This window comes from Mastomys coucha, unplaced genomic scaffold (assembly GCF_008632895.1).
Source record: "Mastomys coucha isolate ucsf_1 unplaced genomic scaffold, UCSF_Mcou_1 pScaffold9, whole genome shotgun sequence".
Taxonomy (NCBI): Eukaryota; Metazoa; Chordata; class Mammalia; order Rodentia; family Muridae; genus Mastomys; species Mastomys coucha.
Window position 1 is genome coordinate 51,625,019 of NW_022196915.1, and position 19,268 is coordinate 51,644,286.

Genomic DNA, 19,268 nt, shown 5'->3' on the forward strand with positions numbered 1-19,268 from the left:
CCCCCCGTGTGTGTGTGTGTGTGTGTGTGTGTGTGTGTGTGTGTGTGTCTAGCTCTAGTTCTGAATCCTGTTATCTCTGCCTCTTAAGTACAGGTACCATGAATACGGGCCACCATGACAGGAGTTAAGTACTTTCTTAAGGAAAGGTGAAGAATAGGGTAAGACACTGGTCTATCAATTCATTGTCCCCTCTAATCTTTGAAATGACCATCAATTTTACTGAGTTGAAAGACTCTTCCTTAAAAAATTCCTTTTTTTTTTTTCCCTTTGGTTTTTCGAGACAGGGTTTCTCTGTGTAGCCCTGGCTGTCCTGGAACTCATTCTGTAGATCAGGCTGGCCTCGAACTCAGAAATCCACCTGCCTCTGCCTCCCAAGTGTTAGGATTAAAGGCATGTGCCACCACTGCCTGTCTTAAAAATTCAACAAGGACAGAGAAAAGAAAGCAAGAGAGAAGAGTAATAAGTTAGAGATTTTTAAAAGGTATGTGTGAATTTTCTGTTTACAAGAACAAACAAAAAAAACATTGAAAACAAAGAATTCTTAGAACTCAATCACAGGATGATGATGCAACCATAGATGAAAAATTACCTGAACAGGCACCTCACCCAAAAATATGGACTAATCTCTGAAAAGATTGCCCATCATCAGCTATTGGAAAAACAAATTAACATCACTCTCATGAGAATGGCCATAAAGAAAATGGAAACAATTAAATTTGTCAGCCAGGGTGTGAAAGAATTGTATCCTCCAGCATGAACAGACAAGGAGCACTAGCAAGGATGCAGAAAAGTCTGCAACCAACCAACAAACAAAGAGACAGACAAGTGGCAAGGCAGAGAAACTGTAGCCATTCACCACTAATGAGAAAATAGTCCCAGCACTAAGAGGCAGAAGCAGGTGGATCTCTGAATTCAAGGCCAGCCTGGTCTCCATAGTGAGTTCCAAGACAGCCAGAGTACATGTTGAGATCCTGTCTCAAAAAAAACGAAAAATAAAATAAAACAATTTGTTAGTTCATTAAAAAGCTAAACATAAATTTAACATTCAAACTAAAACTACCACTCTTAGGTGCCCAACCACAAGAGATGAAAGCATAAGAGAACTATGGGAAGATGTCAAATAAGCAATATTCTTAATGTCCTTAAATTACCCATTAGCTACTAAACAAGACTATTTATAAGCAATGAAAATATTAAGCAATAAAAAGGAAAAGTATAGTAATACCTGCTACGACATGAACTTCAACAATTCATGTTAAGTCAAAGGGATAAGACACAAAAGACCACAAACTAACCACTGTTGGTTCTGCGTCTAATCTATCGGGAACTAAAAATGTAGTTCAGTGATAGTGTGCTTACATGTTCAAGAACTGGGCTCAATCTCCAGCATGGAAGGAGGGAGGGAGGAGGGGAGGAGAGAAAAACAGGGAAAGGAAGTGAGAAGGAATGAGGGAAGGAAAGAATATAAAAATACAAGTCACAAGTGATAACACGCACCTGTAATTCCAATAATCAGTTGACTAAGACAAGAGGAATTGAAGTTAAAAGGCAACTTGGAATACACATAGCCAGATATTGTCTTTAAAAAGTAGATGGCCAGCTAGTAGCACCCTCTGAAGCACACAATCAAATTTATTTCAAGACAAGAGTTTGAGCCGGGCAGTGGTGGCACACGCCTTTAATCCCAGCACTTGGGAGGCAGAGGCAGGTGGATCTCTGACTTCGAGGCCAGCCTGAGTTCCAGGACAGCCAGGGCTACACAGAGAAACCCTGTCTTGAAAAACCAAAGACAAGAGTGGATTCCATCCCAAGAACCAGAAAAAGAAGTAACTAGCTAACTAAAAAAAACCCCAGGAAAGCAACTAGCTAGTGGAAGTCCAAAGCAGGATCAATATACCTTACAGGTTAAAGTTTCTGTTTGTAGTTAAAGAATAAGTTCTTGTTTGTCCTGTGTTAAATGCAGGTTAAGGTTTCTGTTTGTAGCAAAGAATAAGTTCCTGTTTGCCATGTGTTAAGCCCTTGCAAGTTAAGGTTTCTATCTGAAATTAAGAATAAGTTCCTGTTTCTTAGATCTGAGGTAAACTACAAAGCATATTTTTCACTCTACACTAAGCTTGGGACCCCATTCCTATGATTCCCTTCCCTTTGTTCCTTCCCAGTTCCTTCCCTTCCATTGTACCTTTCTAACAATGTAAACAGCCAACCCTCTCCATGAACAACTTATCTCTGATAAAAGGGAACTCAAGAGGAAGGCAGGGGCTGCTCTCTAAAATCCTAACTTAGGGAAAGGCTGGGCAGTCCCAGGTGCACCCCAAAATACAGCTATCTTCAATTGGACAATCATGCATTTGGTCTTTCTCCTCACAATTTTCAGGTTTAACACTAGAACTCGGAACACAAATGATTTAATAACCTCTAAGATAGACAAGGCTACTTTAAATAATCAAAGATTCTCTAACATTCCTATCATCAAAAACAAAGAACATTACTCTTTTTAAAGAGATAACGAGCGACTCCACTGTCCCGTTTCCTCCCTGATGCCCTCATGAATCCTATCTGAGGCAAAGCACCTCACTTGTAATTTAATGTTACTCTATCCTTATAGAGGGCTTTGTTTGTTTTGTCCTTGGGGGTGGAGGGGTGGCGATGTGCTTATTCATTAGGTAAGAAAAGGATTTACCAGTAAACTTACTTTGAGAACAATTTACAACCACAGTTCAGCTTCTTAATTTTCACTCATAAACTCCTGGCTGACCTCCATTTAATAACCATGCTATCTAGGTACTCTTCCTAAAACACCTGACAGGGGGAGCTAAGTGCACTGGCTAACCCTGGTTTTCAAATGAGCGGGAGCAGGAACCAACTGGCTAATCTACAACTCACTGGGCACACCTGTGAGGCACTTTTTGGTAAGATTATCTGAAGCAATATCTATACTGTTGCTGCTGCATTCCTTCAGCAATATTAGAACCAACTTCAGGCCTCCAAGACAGAATGAAGACCAGCAGCTCCCCAACAATTCTCTAAGGCTCTGGCACAAGACTGGTACTGCCAAAGCACCTAGCCTCATGGACTGAGCAGCAGATGGCTTCTCAGCCTCTCCAGCCTGACAGTCACTGTTGGACTACCTAGACTGGCCTACGCTATGAAAGATATCTCAAATCTCACGTTAATATACACATATTCATTCCATCAGTTGTTCCTTTGGAGAACCCTGACTTGAACAAAACAAGCACCTCAGAAACTCCACTGTGTGCCCAGGATAGGCTGACTTCCTTACACAAGGTCCCAGCTGACCTTGCAATGGTAGGACATAATTATATATTGTCTAAGCTGGCAAATTTGAGTTGGAATACTTATTTCTATAAAAAGTGTATTACAAAAAAAATAAAAAGGTTAAATGTTTTGATACAATTGAAGATAGTTTACTGAAAACAAGAAAAATAGATATAAGACTACTGTAAAAGACTCAGGGAAGTGAGACATTAAAATATGACTCACAGATTGTGTCTTTAAGACCTTCCTTCATTTTAGGGCTGTAGAGATGGCTCACGGGTTAGGAGCCATGCAGCTCTCAAAGAGGACTCAGATTCGATTCCCAGCACTCACCTGGCAGATAACAACTGTCTGGAACTCTAGTTCCAGGGGATCCAACACCCTCTTGTAGCCTTTGTAGGTACTGAATGCACTTGGTACACAAATATATATGCAGGCATACACATAAAATAAAAACGTTTAAAAAAAGATCTTCTTTCATTAAAAAAACCCTCAAACTTGACATCATAAATGTATGTTATATATAAGACAAACTGGTTGATATACAGAGCCAATCCATGCATTTCACTAATAGCAGACTGTGGCACATTTTTTGACTCTGATACAACTGTTAGTTTGGATGGGAGAATTCTCTGTTGGATAGAGAGATACTGTTTGTCCACTGGATGACCACAGCACTTTTACTTCAGAAGTGACAACCAAAATGGCTCACAAGCATTGTCGACTACTCAAGTTGAGAGCTATAGCTCTGGATCAGTTAGTGTGAACAAACAACCATATATTTTTATTAAAATAAAATATTTGGGGAATCACTTTTTAATGATTTTTGCTGTATTAACTTTGTTTTCATTCCCTGACCCCTCTTGTTCAAATGAAGTCATTAAAGACTTTTGTCCATTCACCAGGAAGCCAGAGCACAATCACTCAACAAGTGAACTGCCAAGACAGTCTTACTTGATTTTCAGGATTCTCATCTTTTCCTTATCTTTTTCTGACACAAAGACAAAGGCACAGGATTACCAGGTCAGGCCTAAGAAGCAAAGGGTGTAAAAACAAAGGGATGAAGAAGAACAGGAGAAGCAAGTCCCAGCAGGAGGGAGAGGCACAGGACAACACTTGCTAACCCTCCCAGTGAAGGCCACTGCAGGCCCACAGCACCAGATGAAAGTGGCTACAGACATTTCAGAAGCTTTAAAGTTCACTAGCAAGTAGACAGACAAACTAAATGACTGTTCAGTTACTTATGATGCCCAAAAGTTTAGAAATTAAGAACAAAACGGAAATAGGTCTGTATGTGAGGAAATACAGTGACCCATCAGCTGTGGCTGGATGCTGAGAGTGTTCAGATGTCGAAAAAGTGAGAAACAAGAACCATGAAGGCTCCAGTCAGCAAGAGAATCAAATTCAACACTCAGGATAGGAGTCCCTTCAGACACAAGGCATGGACACTAAAAATCCAATGTGTATTAAAAGTAAATACAAAGTTAGGATAATAAGTAAGTCTGTAAGCAGGGGTAGGAGTAAGTGGACTGGTATGGGTGTGCCAAGATGCACTGGAAAAATGCTTCCTCAGGAGGAAGGATTTAACTGGGTTTTATTAGATAAGATCGTAACTGGTAAGACAAGGATATACAGACATGTTAACTGAGTAACATGGCAAATAGTAAGAGGGGAAGTGTTGAAAATATGGGAGGAGGGATAAATGTATCGCAGAAAACATCTTTAGGGATAAGAAAATAAGGCGCTATTCAAGGAGGAAAGGAAATATTAGAAGCTTTAAGAAGTACAGGAGTCAAAAATTAATCAAAATTATCAAAAGCACAATGTGAACTAAGGTAGAGTGCATACATGCATGACTAGCCCCATGAAAATCATTTTGAGGGTGCTGATGAAGCAGGAAAGCTGTTTGTAAGCTGCAATGATCTCAATAGGTATTTATGTGGGGTGTAATTAAGTCCTACACATAAAGAAAATTAGGAAGAGAATAAACACACAAAATATTAGCTAGAAAGGGATTGCTTGCACTACAGAAGAATTCTAAGGGTTAAGGGGGACATGCAGATCCTGGAAACAGAAGCTCAGAACCACTAGTTATGAAGTGCTGCTTTAATCTGTGCCAAGCACTATCATAAGTACAGTGCAAATGCTAATAAGCCCAAGAATTCTATTTTAAGTACATTTACTTATTATTTCACACGCATGTGCATACACATGCACATGTGAAGGTCAGAAGACAATTTTCAGAAGTTCTCTCCTTTCACCATGTGGTTGCTGGAGATCAAACTCAGGTTGTCAAGCTTGGAGGCAAGCACCTTCACCGGTTGAGCTGTTTTACTGGCCCCAAACAGATACTGTTATTTGCCTTAGCTTACAAATGGAGATACTGAAACACACAGAGGTTTATACAAAGAGTAAGTTGTAAAGATCAGAGGGACATCAGAACAATCGGCTCCAAAGTCCATGTTTCTCAGCAGCTCAACGGCCTGGAAATAATCAAGACTGAGAAGAACAGTGATATACACTAAAGGGGGAGGGGCTAAGGAATTAATTTTTGAAGAGCCTGATATTCTAAAGGCTTTACACACACACACACACACACACACACACACACACACACACACACACACACACATGACTACCACTACCTCAGATCCATGCATTATACTGTCTGCATTTTCCAAGTGTCCTATATCAGTTAGAATTATTTAGAATGTTTATGGATGAGTCACATTCCTAAACTAATCCCAGATTCTAAAAAATTTGGAGGCAGCACTCAGGAGAATAATGTTTTAATACTCTTTCTGGACAATACTTGTGCATAAAAGCTGAGGTCTCCTTCCATTGGTGGAGCCCATTTGCTCCTTTCCTTTATAATTGGACTGGATTCTTCTAGACTCTTAGTTGACTAGGCTTGATTTGTGTTTGTATCTAAAATTCCTAGGCTGACTTCTAATCATCTAAACTTGGATTTAGAGTTTTCAGTATTGAAATTCATATTAACCACAATATTGACAGAAGAACTTTCAAAAAAAAGCTCTAGCTCCTTTCCTGGGCATTATGATTCTTCTGTTAATGTAACATACGGTTGATGGATACTGTGCCGAACAGACATGCCAATTCTTCCCCTGCTGAATTTCCGCAGAACACAATAGTTTATATGGTAGATTTACTAACTCAAGTCCTGTTTATTGCTTCTAAAGTAGTAGGCAGAAATGTACTGGTTTTGTTTGACCTATCACAAAAGCTTATCTTTCCCCTTCATTTGCATATAGTTGTTTTACCTGCATGTATGTCTGTGTACCACATGCATGCAGGATCCATGGAGGTTAGAAAAGGACATCAGATACTGAGAATGGAGTTTCAGATGGTGGGTGAGTCATGTGGGTGCTGAGAATTGAACTTGGGTCCTCTGCAAAAAAGCAGCCAGCACTCATTTTTTAATATCTTATTTTACCTTAAGTGTATGAATATTTTGTCTGATGTGTGTCTGTGTACCACATGTATACAGGGCCTGAGGAGGCCAAAAGAAAATCTCAGATTCCCTGGGACTTGGGTTATAGACAATTGTGAGCTGCCATGTAGATCCTAGAAATTGAACCCAGGTCCTCTCAAAGAACAGCTAGTGCTCTAAACCCCTGAACTATCTCTCCACTCACAAGGGATTTTATAAGGAAATGGTTGTCATTCTATAGAAGGTAAAATCACCTAACATTCCTCATTCCCTTTGGACTTGATGAGAAATAGCAAAGAAAGAGCTGCTTTAGTTAAAGCCAGGTCTATAGTACTATTCTGTCATCTTTCTGGCTTGTCTGAGATGACTAGGATTTAAAAAAAAAATGCTAAAGTACAATGTGGTTCTTTTGCCGTTTCTTACACATTGTACTTTAGCATTTTCTTCAAGGGTCAATGTGGTTCTTTTGCCGTTTCTTACACAATGACTCTTGAAGAAAAGAGTAAATAAAGGCAAAGAATTCATTTCTGCATCACCAAGTAGCACTGAGCACACATTCTCAGACTTGGTGCCTGTAAAGGCCCCCTTTCAATCCCATCAAGGAACCTCAGGCACACAAGACACAAGAACACACTTACAGATTTCCTCTGGTGTTACATTCACTCTTACCTCAGAGAATAAGGACAGAGATGAACCTCACTGTCAGTGCATTCACATTCCTCCCTTAGGAACAGAGCAAAAAGAAACACACTACCACCACTAAGAGGTAAGCTTTAGTTGAAGCATCGGTTCCAGCACCATGGTAAACCATGCCCATCTATAATATACAAGTCAGTGGAATGTGGAAGAGGAGACTACAGAACTCTCAGCAAGGCAGACAGAAGCAGAAGGGGGAAGTGAGAAAAGAAACCATATTCCAGACTAGGAGGTAGAAACTAGCTTCTAAGAGTCCCAACAATGTTCTTCATTTAAGGGCTAGTTTCCTCGGACCTCTATTCATGCACCCTGGCAAGCGCATCTGTAAATGCATGTATGCACAGACACACACAGACACACACACAGGCACACACACACACACACACACACACACACACACACACAGACACTAAAAACTTTTTTAAAACACCTAGTTTCAATCCCAAGCAGCTATACCTTTATATTTTTCTTTGAGGCCAAATAATTCCTAATTAAAGCATTAAAACACATTTACTTATTTTAGAGTATATACAAAAAAAAAAGGTGAAACCAGATAAATACAAGGAGGAAAAATAAGTATCAGGAAGAAAATGAACCCACAGGTAGCTAAAAGTCTTGCATGGCTGAATCTGACTTACCAGGAAGCTCCACTGATATTTATCTTATTCTTGCCAATGAAAAAACTTTCAAGTTCATTCTTTGGGTTTTTTTCCAAAGCAAATTATCAATGCCAACAATTAAAAATACCTCAAATTTCAAAGACAAAAAAAATCACACGGCCTATCTTGTGCTAATATCACAGAGCTGTGACATTTAAAAATTCTCTAAATCACACATCTAAAGATAAGCATCCCTGTAACTATGCTTTAACCTGATAAAGCTCTCTGGGACTCAAGCTAAGGGGAGCGGTATCTAGACTTTTCCCTCCTTTATTCTTTAAGTCTTTATTTATTCTCCAGAAATAATTTCACAAGTACTTTCTTTGAAGCTAGTATCCACCTAAGTGCAAAATAAGCCTATGACGGGCGCTCCACTCTATCTGGCCGGTCCGCACTGACCCAGAGACCAAAGCCACACTACATAGTACACCTGTATTTAGTCACCTAATACAGACTTTCTGCTTTGGTGAAAAATGTATCAGCTATGTGCAGTGGCAAGCACCTCCGATGCTGGCAGTCAGAATGTGAGGGAAGAGCAATCAAGAGTTCACTCTGGCTACAGAAAAAGGTCCTGCTTCAAAAGAGGGAAGAGAGGGTTCATCTTAACTTTACACATTTACTGAAAATTTCACTACTATTGTTAAATTTCACTAGCAATGTTTAATGGATACTAACACTATAGTCACTTGTTTAAGCAAAGCTTATTCACGTTTTATTGTTGTTTTGGGTTTTCTGAGCCAGGGTCTCTTATAGCCTCATAAGATATGATCTTGAACTCTTAACCCTCTTGACTGCAATATTACGTCCTAGGGTTTGTTCTGTGCTGTGCTGTTTTCAAATTCTTTTGTTTGTTTGTTTGTTTGGTTGGTTGGTTTTTGTTTTTGTTTTTGTTTTTTTTCGAGACAGAGTTTCTCTGTGTAGCCCTGGCTGTCCTGGACCTCACTCTGTAGACCAGGCTGGCCTCGAAGTCAGAACTCCGCCTGCCTCTGCCTCCCAAGTGCTGGGATTACAGGCGTGAGCCACCACCGCCTGGCTCAAATTCTTATAACAAAAAAACTTAATTATTTTTCATAAAACTTTCTATCTACACCAAAGAATTTCTGAAATACTACAGAAACAAAAGAGTGAAATTCCATTTCCAACAATTGGTACTTATGGTGTTTTAAATGAGAAAGTGTCCCTTAGGCTCATTTATTTGAACATTTATTACCAGTTGGCAGTGCTGTTAGAAGAAATATGCCATTAACAGTGTACTTTGAGAGTTTAAAGACCCCAGCCATTTCCAGTTTTCTGTCTCAGTTTTGTGCTGACATCAGAGGACGTGAGCTCTCAGCATTGGACCAACCTGCAGGCATGCCTCCCCACCATGATGAATCCTCATCCCTCTGCAACTGTAAACCCGAATAAAGTTTCCTTCTATTAGTTGCCTTGGCCATGGTGCTTTTATCACAGCAATAGAAAAGCAGCTAATAGGGCTGGAGAGATGGTGCAGCGGTTAAGAGCACTGACTGCTCTTCCAGAGGTCCTGAGTTCAAATCCCAGCAACCACATGATGGCTCACAACAATCTGTAATAGGATCTGATGCTCTCTTTTGTTGTGTCTGAAGACAGCAACAGTGTATATAAAATTAGTTAACTAATTAATTAACAAGAAAAGCAGTTAATACACAGCCTTTCCTCTTAACTATACTACAAAACAGAAGAGCCTAGCAAAGAGGTCAAGTGTTCCCTGTATGTGGTGATGGATTATTTCTTTGCCTAAATTTGGTGGTGCTTACATGAACTAAACATGATAAAATGGCATAAAACACACACATTGCTCCAATATCAGTTTCTAGGTTGTGTTCTGTGTGCTTTGGATGACTGTTGATGTCAGGGCCTTGCACAAGCTAGGCAAGCACTGCACCACTAAGCTATTTCCCCTCTTTCTGTATAATACAAAAGTTATGCATGCATAACCAACTGGGGAAGCTGAATCAAGGAGACAGGGTTCCCTACTATTTTTGCAGCTCCTTATGAATGACATGATACAGCAAAAGCACTCTCAGGGCTTATGTGAGGAAATCCTATGAAGTGGATTCTCTTCTCACCTCCATTCTACAGGTGAGGAAACTGAGATACAGACATTTAAATCACTTGCTCAAGGGTACACAGTGGTGGAAGCTGGTTTTGACACAGGTGGAATGACTCAAGGTTGGAATGTATTTGAAAGGCTGCAGAGCCACTGAAGGATTACAGGAAAAGTATGGCTGACAATCAAATTCACATTTTACTTTGGCAAGATCCCTCAGGTACCAGTGTAGAATGACTAATGAAAAAACAACTGCATACAACAAGATTAGTTAAGAGACTGATGTAATGAGTCAGAAACAATGAATTAAGAGAACGACAAGAGAATGAAAGGAAGTATACTCAGACGGCAAGATCAACTCCATCTCACGATTGCAAGGCTTGACTAGCCAAACCAAAAGCGCCAGGATTAACACTATCCTTATTCAAATCACAAGGCAGATAATTTCAGTATTACATCGGTTTCATTTCAGCAGAACCTACATTTGACATTTCCCTGCATAAAAACTGAATCTTTGGCCAGCAGGTAAAGACATCTGCTACTAAGCCCAAGGACCTGAGTTCAGTTTCCAGGACCCACAATAGTGGAGGGAGAGAGCCAGCTCCTGCAAGTTGTCTTCTAAATCCATGGTGTATACACCATGGCAGGTATTCACACTAAATAAATAAATGCAAAAAAGAATGTGACTATATTCATTAAAAGTGTTCCTTTGCACCTCCACACTGCTCCTTAAACAAGAAAGTTAACTAATGTTTCTAATACGCTATATTTATGGGCCCCTGGACAAAAGATGGACAGAACTACCAAATATATTGCCTTAGTTTGCTGTCGATTGCTGTGATAAAGACACCCTGACTAAAAGTAACTTGGGGAAGAAAGGGTTATTTGACTTACACTTCCACAGTCAAGGCAGGAACTCAAGTAGGACAGGGATCTGGAGGCAGAAAACGGGAAGTGGAGACCACAAAAGGACCTCATTACTGGTTTGCTCCTCATGGCTTTCTCAGCATGTTTTCTTTTACTTTGGAGGACCACCTGCCCAGGGATGGCACTGCACACAGTAAACTGGATCTTCCTCTTATCAATCAGCAACAGAGAAAATGCCCCACAGACTTGCCCTTAGCAATCTGATATTGAGATATTTTCACAATTGAGGTTCTTCTTCCCATTTGACCCAACCCATGTCACAGTGACAGAACAAAACAAAACAACAACAACAAAAAAGCCAAACCTAGTCAGGGCATATATCCAGTAAATATTTCAGTCAACATCCTAAGAAAAATCTAAATGGACTTGGAATGGACCAAGAAAGAATCAGGTACACTTGATAAATGATAAAGAAAATAGTCCATCACAACAAAGCTAAACCATTGCCTTATAAATCACTTAAGTTGCAATTTTTATCCTTTGTTCAAATTGGGTTTTTTTCTTTTTCTTTTCTTTTCTTTCTTTCTTTTTTTTTTTTTTTTTTTTTTCGGTTTTTTGAGACAGGGTTTCTCTGTATAGCCCTGGCTGTCCTGGAACTCACTCTGTAGACCAGGCTGGCCTTGAACTCAGAAATCCGCCTGCCAGCCTCCCAAGTGCTGGGATTAAAGGCGTGCACCACCACCGCCCGGCCACAATTGTTTTTTAAATAAACCCATAATGCTATTCCTACATCATAAGAGTCCATAAACAGTGAATAGCTAAAACCTAAAAGTTTTATATCAGATAACTACCAGAGTAGAGTCTCTACTCATGTGCACCTATGATGGATGGGTCCTCAGCCTAAATGAAGGCCATCTTGGGTATAGCTGTGTCTAGGAATCTGAGTCACATACTAATTATTTAGTACTAGCTGCAGAAAAATGTCAGACAGATAGACTTCCATCTGAGAGAACTGTAGTTTGGCAGAATCTGCTAAAATGATAGTTTACAACGATAAGGAAACCTCCAATGTGTCTATAAAGTGTAGAGCATGAATGGTGGCTACACTTAAATCTCTGCTATTTGTGGACCAGATTGGTTTCATGGCTGTAGGTCTGAAACACAAACACATACAGAGACATACAGAGAGACACACACATACACACACACTTCATATATATTTGAGTATACATATGAATATGCATATATAACATTCTAGATATGCTATGTTTTTTATTCACGACAGTCTTGTATAATGTTGTACAAATTTGAAAAGAAGAAGAAAAACCAGTAGTTATCAGAAAAATCTAGCCAAAGAATAGAATAATAAGATTCTGGAAGCCAAAATATCTAAATAAAGCAGGAACAAATAGACCAAATCCAGCACATTTTTACTTGGTGCTTTTGAGACTAATCCGTAAGTGTTTACCATTTTAAAAAGTTGTGAAGTACAACAACTCCTGTTTATGAAAAATAACATTCTTGATAAATTTATAATTCCCAAGAGAAAGAACAGATCACAACAACAATAGAAAATCTGCAGCAGATGAACCCAACAGTAAATCTGCTTTGCTTTGGATAGAAATAAGGTAGCCAACCAAACTTTCAAACTAGAGCCAGAACTAGCATGACACACAGGAGACTTAAAAAGAACAAATTAATATACAATATACAATGAAGGAAGCAAGAATACTCATCAACACTTAGTATTAAATTGCATGAATAGAAGAATGAGATCTTTGTTGCAATGTGTGTTTTAACTTAGAAAAACAGAGATATTAAGTTTCCACTTGGGCTAAAAGATGAAATACACCCAGCTCTGCAGATGAAAACTCTGGGAAGGCATTCAACACAGTACTAAGGGTTCCTTTCCTTGAAGCACTTCTGCAATTAAACAGTTTTGCATGTATGTACATACGCTGTGCACAGAACTAGCAGCAGACTGGTTAAAAACAGCTTGCATTTTCAACTTCCTATAATGTAAAGACCGGATTTTTTTTTTTTCCAGAAATGATCAGATTAAAATAAATATATCTTTACAGTTATGGGATGAAATTTTAGGCTGGACAGGCACCAATGCTCCCATTCTCTCCGTTTTTTTCATAAACCATATGACTTCCACATGCTGAGAGTGTTTTATGCTTTAGTCTGCAGCAAAGGCTTTACATCATTTTAATGCCCCAGTACTCAAAATGCAACAGAATCAGCCCAATGAATATAAGAATATTCAGTGTACATGGAGCCATTTTTACCAGACTACTAGTCAGAAAAAGTTTAATGAATGCTTTTCCCAGAAATAACTTCACAATTCCACTGAGAAAAATAAACAAGAAGAAGATGATTCAAGGAAAGGGTAGATGAAAAACACTCATTTTTCTAGGTTGGAACATTTTAGTTTGTCATATCCAAAATGATTATTAAACATTTAAAAATTCAGTATCTACTAGAATACGTTTCGGAAAAACACAACTAAACAACTATTTTGTTGTTACATGGAATTTTCTTTCAGTTTTTGAAAATTAATGTTTCAGGTTAAAATAAAGACTCAAACAAGTAATTCTGAAAATCCTGGTCTTCAACAACCAAAGGCTCAGCTTGGAATGGCACACTGTGTACAAAATTACATTTAGGTCCATTCACATGCTTAATGTTCAGCTTCATGCAAATAATCCCCTTATCTGTGGGAATCATCAACAGCAGAAATTTCAAATCAAAGACTAGGCCTACCATAAAATCCCAGTGCATCAATGGGACTGTCAGATGCTATGGAATCTAAAAGCCCATAGCTAATAGATGAAACATTCAAGAACTAAAACATTCTTGACCAAACACATAAATTCGTGAAATTCTCAAGTGGAACTAGAAATGATGCCAGTTATTCTTTTAGTGATTTAAAAGTCTGTGATACCAAAAAATTATCACAGAGAGTGATTGAAGAAGTTGTATTCTGGACTGAAGGAGTACAAAATGTATGATCTTAAATTCTCCTGGTGTAATGTCATTAAATATTCAAGACTGTGAGAAACAAGAGATGTTTCATTGCAACTCTAATTGAAAATTGAAGAATAAAATAAAATTCCCCAAACTTGACTTATATGCATAATACAACCAGATCTAGCAACTTAGATGGGCAATTTTAATAAGTTTAATGCAAAGCACTTCCAGCCTGATGTGATAATGACTTGTGGCATAAATGCAAAATAACAACAAATTCGGGTCCTTTTCACTTAACGATGCATTTTATAGTGAAACCACAAAAAGCGCAGCCCATATTAGCACAAACTAAGCAAAAAAGTACAGGAGGTATTATGTCCATCGGGAAGAGAAAGGTTCCGTGCCAAGGAAGGAAGGAAGGAAGGAAGGGGTGGGGGAGGGAGGAAGCTAAGGAAAGATAGGAAAGAGAAGGCAAAGATTTCTATTATCTGCAGGTCCCCAGAAAAAGGAGCACGTGACTATACCCCATATAACAAGCAAGGTTTTTCTTAAGGTTCAGACAAAAATAAAAATAGCAATCACTTTTATCATTCAACTTTACGAAGCGTGTATCTTTACTGCTAAGGGCATTCTTTGCTTCACTCACCCAATGCTTCCTCACTCTTCCATACCAGTTTTCAAGCAAATGTGACACGGAACAGGGTGGGGTAGAAGAAAAAAAAAATGCAGCGCCTTTCAGGGCACCGCCAACCCTCTTCCCCGCAAATAATTTCCAACAGTTTTTTCAACTACGAAAATAAGTCGCCCTATCTACCTCAGGATACAGAGCAGACGTTCTGTCTCATTAGAAGACACAGATGCGTATGGAATTTAGCACTCGAGATTCCCAGCCCCACGTTCCCGAATTTTAAATAAATGGCAAGCCACTGAGCATGAAGATGACAAGATACCTCTACTTACTGTTTCGGGGTGAAGGTGGGCGGAGGACTCCTTTCAAAGTAGCCCCAATAGTGTAACCAAAACACGGTTCCGGAATAAAATATTAGGAGACACTTTTCCTTTCCCACCTTTAGCTGCCGACTTGAGGAGGCAAAGATGCATCCCCACATCACATCATCTATATAGTCCTGCCAGGAGTTTGGGGTGGAGACTGGCCCAGAGGAGGCACGGAGTGTGAGCTGGGCGCCAGACACTAACGAGTTACTGAGCCCCCAAAACCCTGCACAAGATCCACGGACCAAAAGTCCAGCCCGGGACTCACGCGTGCTTCCCAAGCCCAGGCCGCTTATCTCTGACTCCAGCCATCTAACTTACCATCTACAGACATTCCTTCAAGACGATCCCAGCACCCAAGTACACGTCACAGTTTAAAACACAGCGAGACACTCCCCAAACAAACCAGCACACCTCGAAACCACCTCACAGTTTCTCAAACTCCCAAGCAGAAGACCCCCAACTGCAGGATTCAAACCTTCCGCCGGTCCTGGAGACCAGAGAGAAGTTAGGAAGCCATCGACGCCTCTCCACGCCCGCCCCTCACAAACTGCCCCACCCCACAGCCCGCGCACGGCCGCCCCCTCGGAAGTACCCCCACTTGCTCCCCTATGTTCAACCTGGCCACTCCAGAGACCCATCTGTGACGCCTACTCACTTTCTCTCCCCCCAAACATCTCGACATTTTTTTTTCCTTAAAGTAATGAGAGAAGTGAGGAAAGAGACTTGAAGCAGTCCGGCTTGCAAACGACCCCACTCACCTCGGAAATCCAGCTGAGAGTTCTCTGCACCCGGCTCAGCCCCCTCCCCAGCGTCCCAGTGCAAGGCTGAGGGAGGGAGGAGGAAGGCGGGAGGGGGAGGGGATCTTCACCGCGGGGCGCCCTGCGGGAGGGGCTGAGGAGGGCTCCAGGCCCGCGCAGGAAGAGCTGAGGGGGGAGGGGAGGCTTCTATCTCCCAGTCTCCCCCTGAAAACCTCCCTTGTCTCAATCACATCAGACTGACTGTCTTTGTCTGGCTGACAACCGCCATATTGATAGCAACAGCCCCGCTCCCACCTGCTGCCGCTGGGCATCCCTGGGAGTTGTAGTTTCCGGTTCCCTAGAGGAAAAGCGCAGGGTTGAGGATCTGAGGCCCTAGGGAACTACAGCTTCCAGCAGGCACTGCGCCCATACGCCTTCCCACAGAGAGGAGGGGACCTGGGAGCTGAAGCCGCGCGGACTACATATCCCAGAATACCGTGGATGCTAGACCCAGATGAGGGACATGATATCATGCTGGGATGGAAAGGAAGGATGAATTGGCGGCGGCGAAGAATTTGAGCGGACGGAAGGAGGTGTTTAGAAAGAAAAGGGAGGAAAAGGAAAGACGCCCATAGTGCCCATGATACCTACAGTAAAACTACATTTCCCGTGAGGCTCTGGAAAATGCGTGAGGTGGGAAGACTCCAAGTCCCGCGATGCTCTCGGCTATAGAGATTAAACCGGAAGATCCTTCCTTGTCTTTGAGAAGTGAAGAGACTGGTACTGAACAACCAAAAGTCCGATATGAAACTGGTGAGTTTCTGCTACTAAGTCAGAGGGCAAAGGTAATGCTATATATCTTTGTACTCTGTCGCCTCCACCAGGGTTTGTCACGGAGGGAGGTCAGCAGTTAAAAATTGTAAAGTGAGCTGAACTGTGGCAAGCTGGGTTTTGCGATTGGAATTTGAATTCCCTCTTGCTCACGTCCCACTGCTCCTGCATCTGTCAGGAGGTGTTCAATTACTGTTTGGCTGATCCCCTTGGCCAAACAACGAAGCTGTATGTTACATTTCTTCGCCCATGGGCTAAAGATAGGCTCCAAAACTTTGGTTTGGTCATGTTTCTCAGCCTGAACCTGAGAGTTATAATAGGTTAACAACCTCTTTCCAATTAATGAGCACTTGAGTAGACTCCCTACTGATGCTGCAAGGCTGCATTCGATCTGAACAGAGTAGGAGCTATCAGACAGAAGGTCTAAATGTCCCGTTACTCCTAACTGCCTTTCGAATTACAAGAAAGAGATGCCAGAGGGTGGTGCCCTTGAAGGATTTGGCCAGAGCAGTGTTGAAGCATTCCCGTTTAAAGCCTGCGTGAAATAAACGGCTCTAGATAAAACATGCCTCCTGGAGAAGTCACTGTGTGGCAAAACACTTCGCTTATAGGTGGCCTTTTCAGATATTTGTTTTGCACCATTTTACTGAGCACACCTTTCTAACAAGTTGTTTTATTCAAGCTTAATGGAATAAGTAATAGAGTAATAAGGAAATTGAAAGCATATGTGAAATGCTTGTCACCTTCTTATACCCTACATTCTCACTGCCAACTTCCTAATTGCTACATGGAGATAAATATCCTTAATAGAGTGAACCATGTTTGGTACGTTCTGTTTAAGAGGGAGGTACTGTGGAAACATTTATTCCAGAACAACTTTCTTTTTTCTTCTGTTGTTTTGAAATAGGGTTTCTCGGTGTAACAGCCCTGGGTGTCCTGGAACTCTCTTTGTAGACCAGGCTGGCCCTGAACTCAGGAGATTAGCTTGCCTCTCAGAACAACTTCTTTAGGAGGGTATCAGAGCTTATGTATTTTTGTTTGTTTGTTTGTTTGTTTGTTTTACTCATAAAATCTTCTTGCTTGACTTATACACAGAGGTTAAAACAGGGAAGGAGCAAATGAAAAATTAGCCTTTCCCTTTCAGAATCAAAAGCTGGCAAAAAGAAGCCATATGTGGTGGCATGCACCTTTAATTCCAGCACTCAGGAGGCAGAGGCAGGCAGACCCCTGAGTTCAAGCCCAGCCTGGTCTACAAAGCAAGTTCTAGGACAGCCAGGGAAGTTATACAGAGAAATCCTGTCTTAAAAAGACAAAAACAGCTGGGCAGTGGTGGTGCACACCTTTTATACCAGCACTTCGGAGGCAGAGGCAGGTTGATTTCTGATTTGGAGGCCAGCCTGGTCTGCAGAGTGAGTTCCAGGACAGTCAGGACTACACAGAGAAACCCTATCTTGGGAAAACAAAACAAAACAAAACAATAACAACCCCCCCCCAAAAAAAAAAACAAGAAAAGGATGTGTTCTAATTATTAATGCTTCCTCTTTCTTCCCTTTCAAACAAAGTGTAGATCCAATAATTAATCCAATAATTACTGTCCACATATCAAAGTGGTTTCTCAGTAGGTTAAACTTGTGTGCTATACCTACAAAGGGTTTGAATAAACTTTCTCAGTTCCCTTATTAAGTTTTAGCTCTAGGTACTGCTTTAGGAATGTGACATTGGCTATGTTTTTTTTGTTTTGTTTTGTTTTATGTTATAGGGACTAGGGATCTATGCCAGTGATAGCATGGTTGCCTAGGATGCACACAATACGTCGCATTTGGTCTTCAGCTGATTGTAATGAGTTACATTGTCAAACATATACATGCTTTTGAACAAATTCTTGTTTTTGAGATAAGACTTTCCCAAGTGCACATGAGGGATAGCCACATCTCCTTGATTCTTTTCTCATAATGAACATTTCTTGCCTAGGTCTGTTTTGCTCTCTTCTTACTAATACTGCTTTTGTGATGGTTTGTCTCACTTGACATTTGGAATTCAGTAAGACCCTCTGTCCTGGTTAGGTTTCGTTATTGTTTTTTTGTTTAACAGCTTCACACAAAGCTAGAGTTATCTGGGAAGAGGGGCCTCAAATGAGGAAATGCCTCCGTTTAGTCTGTAGGGCATTTTCTGGATTGACAATGGATGTGGATGGGTTCAACCCACAGTTTGTGGTATTATCTCTGTGCAGATGTTCCTGAAGCTGATACGAAAGCAAGCTCAGCAGGCTGTGGGAGCAAGTAATAAATAGTCTTCCTCCATAGCCTGTTTCAGTTCCTGCCTCCAGGCCCTGGCTTCCCCACATGATGGACTGTGATCAGAATAGATAAGCCACTTAAACCCTTTGCCTCCTTTTGGTCATAGTGGGTGTTGTAGGTTTTTGTTTTGCTTCTTTTTTGGCTTTTTTTTTTGGTTTTGGTTTGACTTGTTTTTTTCGAGTTTTGTTTTGTCTTGAGACTGGGTCTCACTTTGTACCTCTGGCCGTCTTGGAACTCACCTTGCTCCACCCACCTCTGCTTCCTAAATCCTGGGGTTAAAGGTATGCACCACCACATTCAGTTTGGTCATGGTGTTTCATCACAGCCATGGAAAGCAAACTAGAACATCTTCTAAGTGCCCTCTCTGCGTTCAGTCTTGATCTCTTCTGAGGAATCTAGGCACTCCCCCCCCCC

At 40.9% G+C, this 19,268-nt stretch overlaps 2 protein-coding genes across 17 annotated transcripts in view; one reads left to right on the forward strand and one right to left on the reverse strand.

Moving 5' to 3' along the window:
* The window catches only part of Hmbox1 (homeobox containing 1), a 138,504-nt gene extending 122,455 nt beyond the window's left edge, over positions 1-16,049 (reverse strand). For all 14 annotated transcript variants that reach the window (XM_031362730.1, XM_031362721.1, XM_031362718.1 and 11 more), the window contains exon 1: positions 15,748-16,049. The gene's annotated coding sequence lies outside the window, so the exon portion shown is untranslated. The remainder of the gene's footprint in view (positions 1-15,747) is intronic.
* Positions 16,011-19,268, forward strand: part of Ints9 (integrator complex subunit 9) — a 91,494-nt gene continuing 88,236 nt past the window's right edge. Inside the window, exon 1 of one of the 3 annotated variants that reach the window (XM_031362712.1) lies at positions 16,011-16,571. In XM_031362712.1, the coding sequence (XP_031218572.1) occupies positions 16,443-16,571 (129 nt within the window). In that variant the 5' untranslated portion in view covers positions 16,011-16,442. The remainder of the gene's footprint in view (positions 16,572-19,268) is intronic. The other 2 variants (XM_031362713.1, XM_031362714.1) reach the window with 2 other exon arrangements.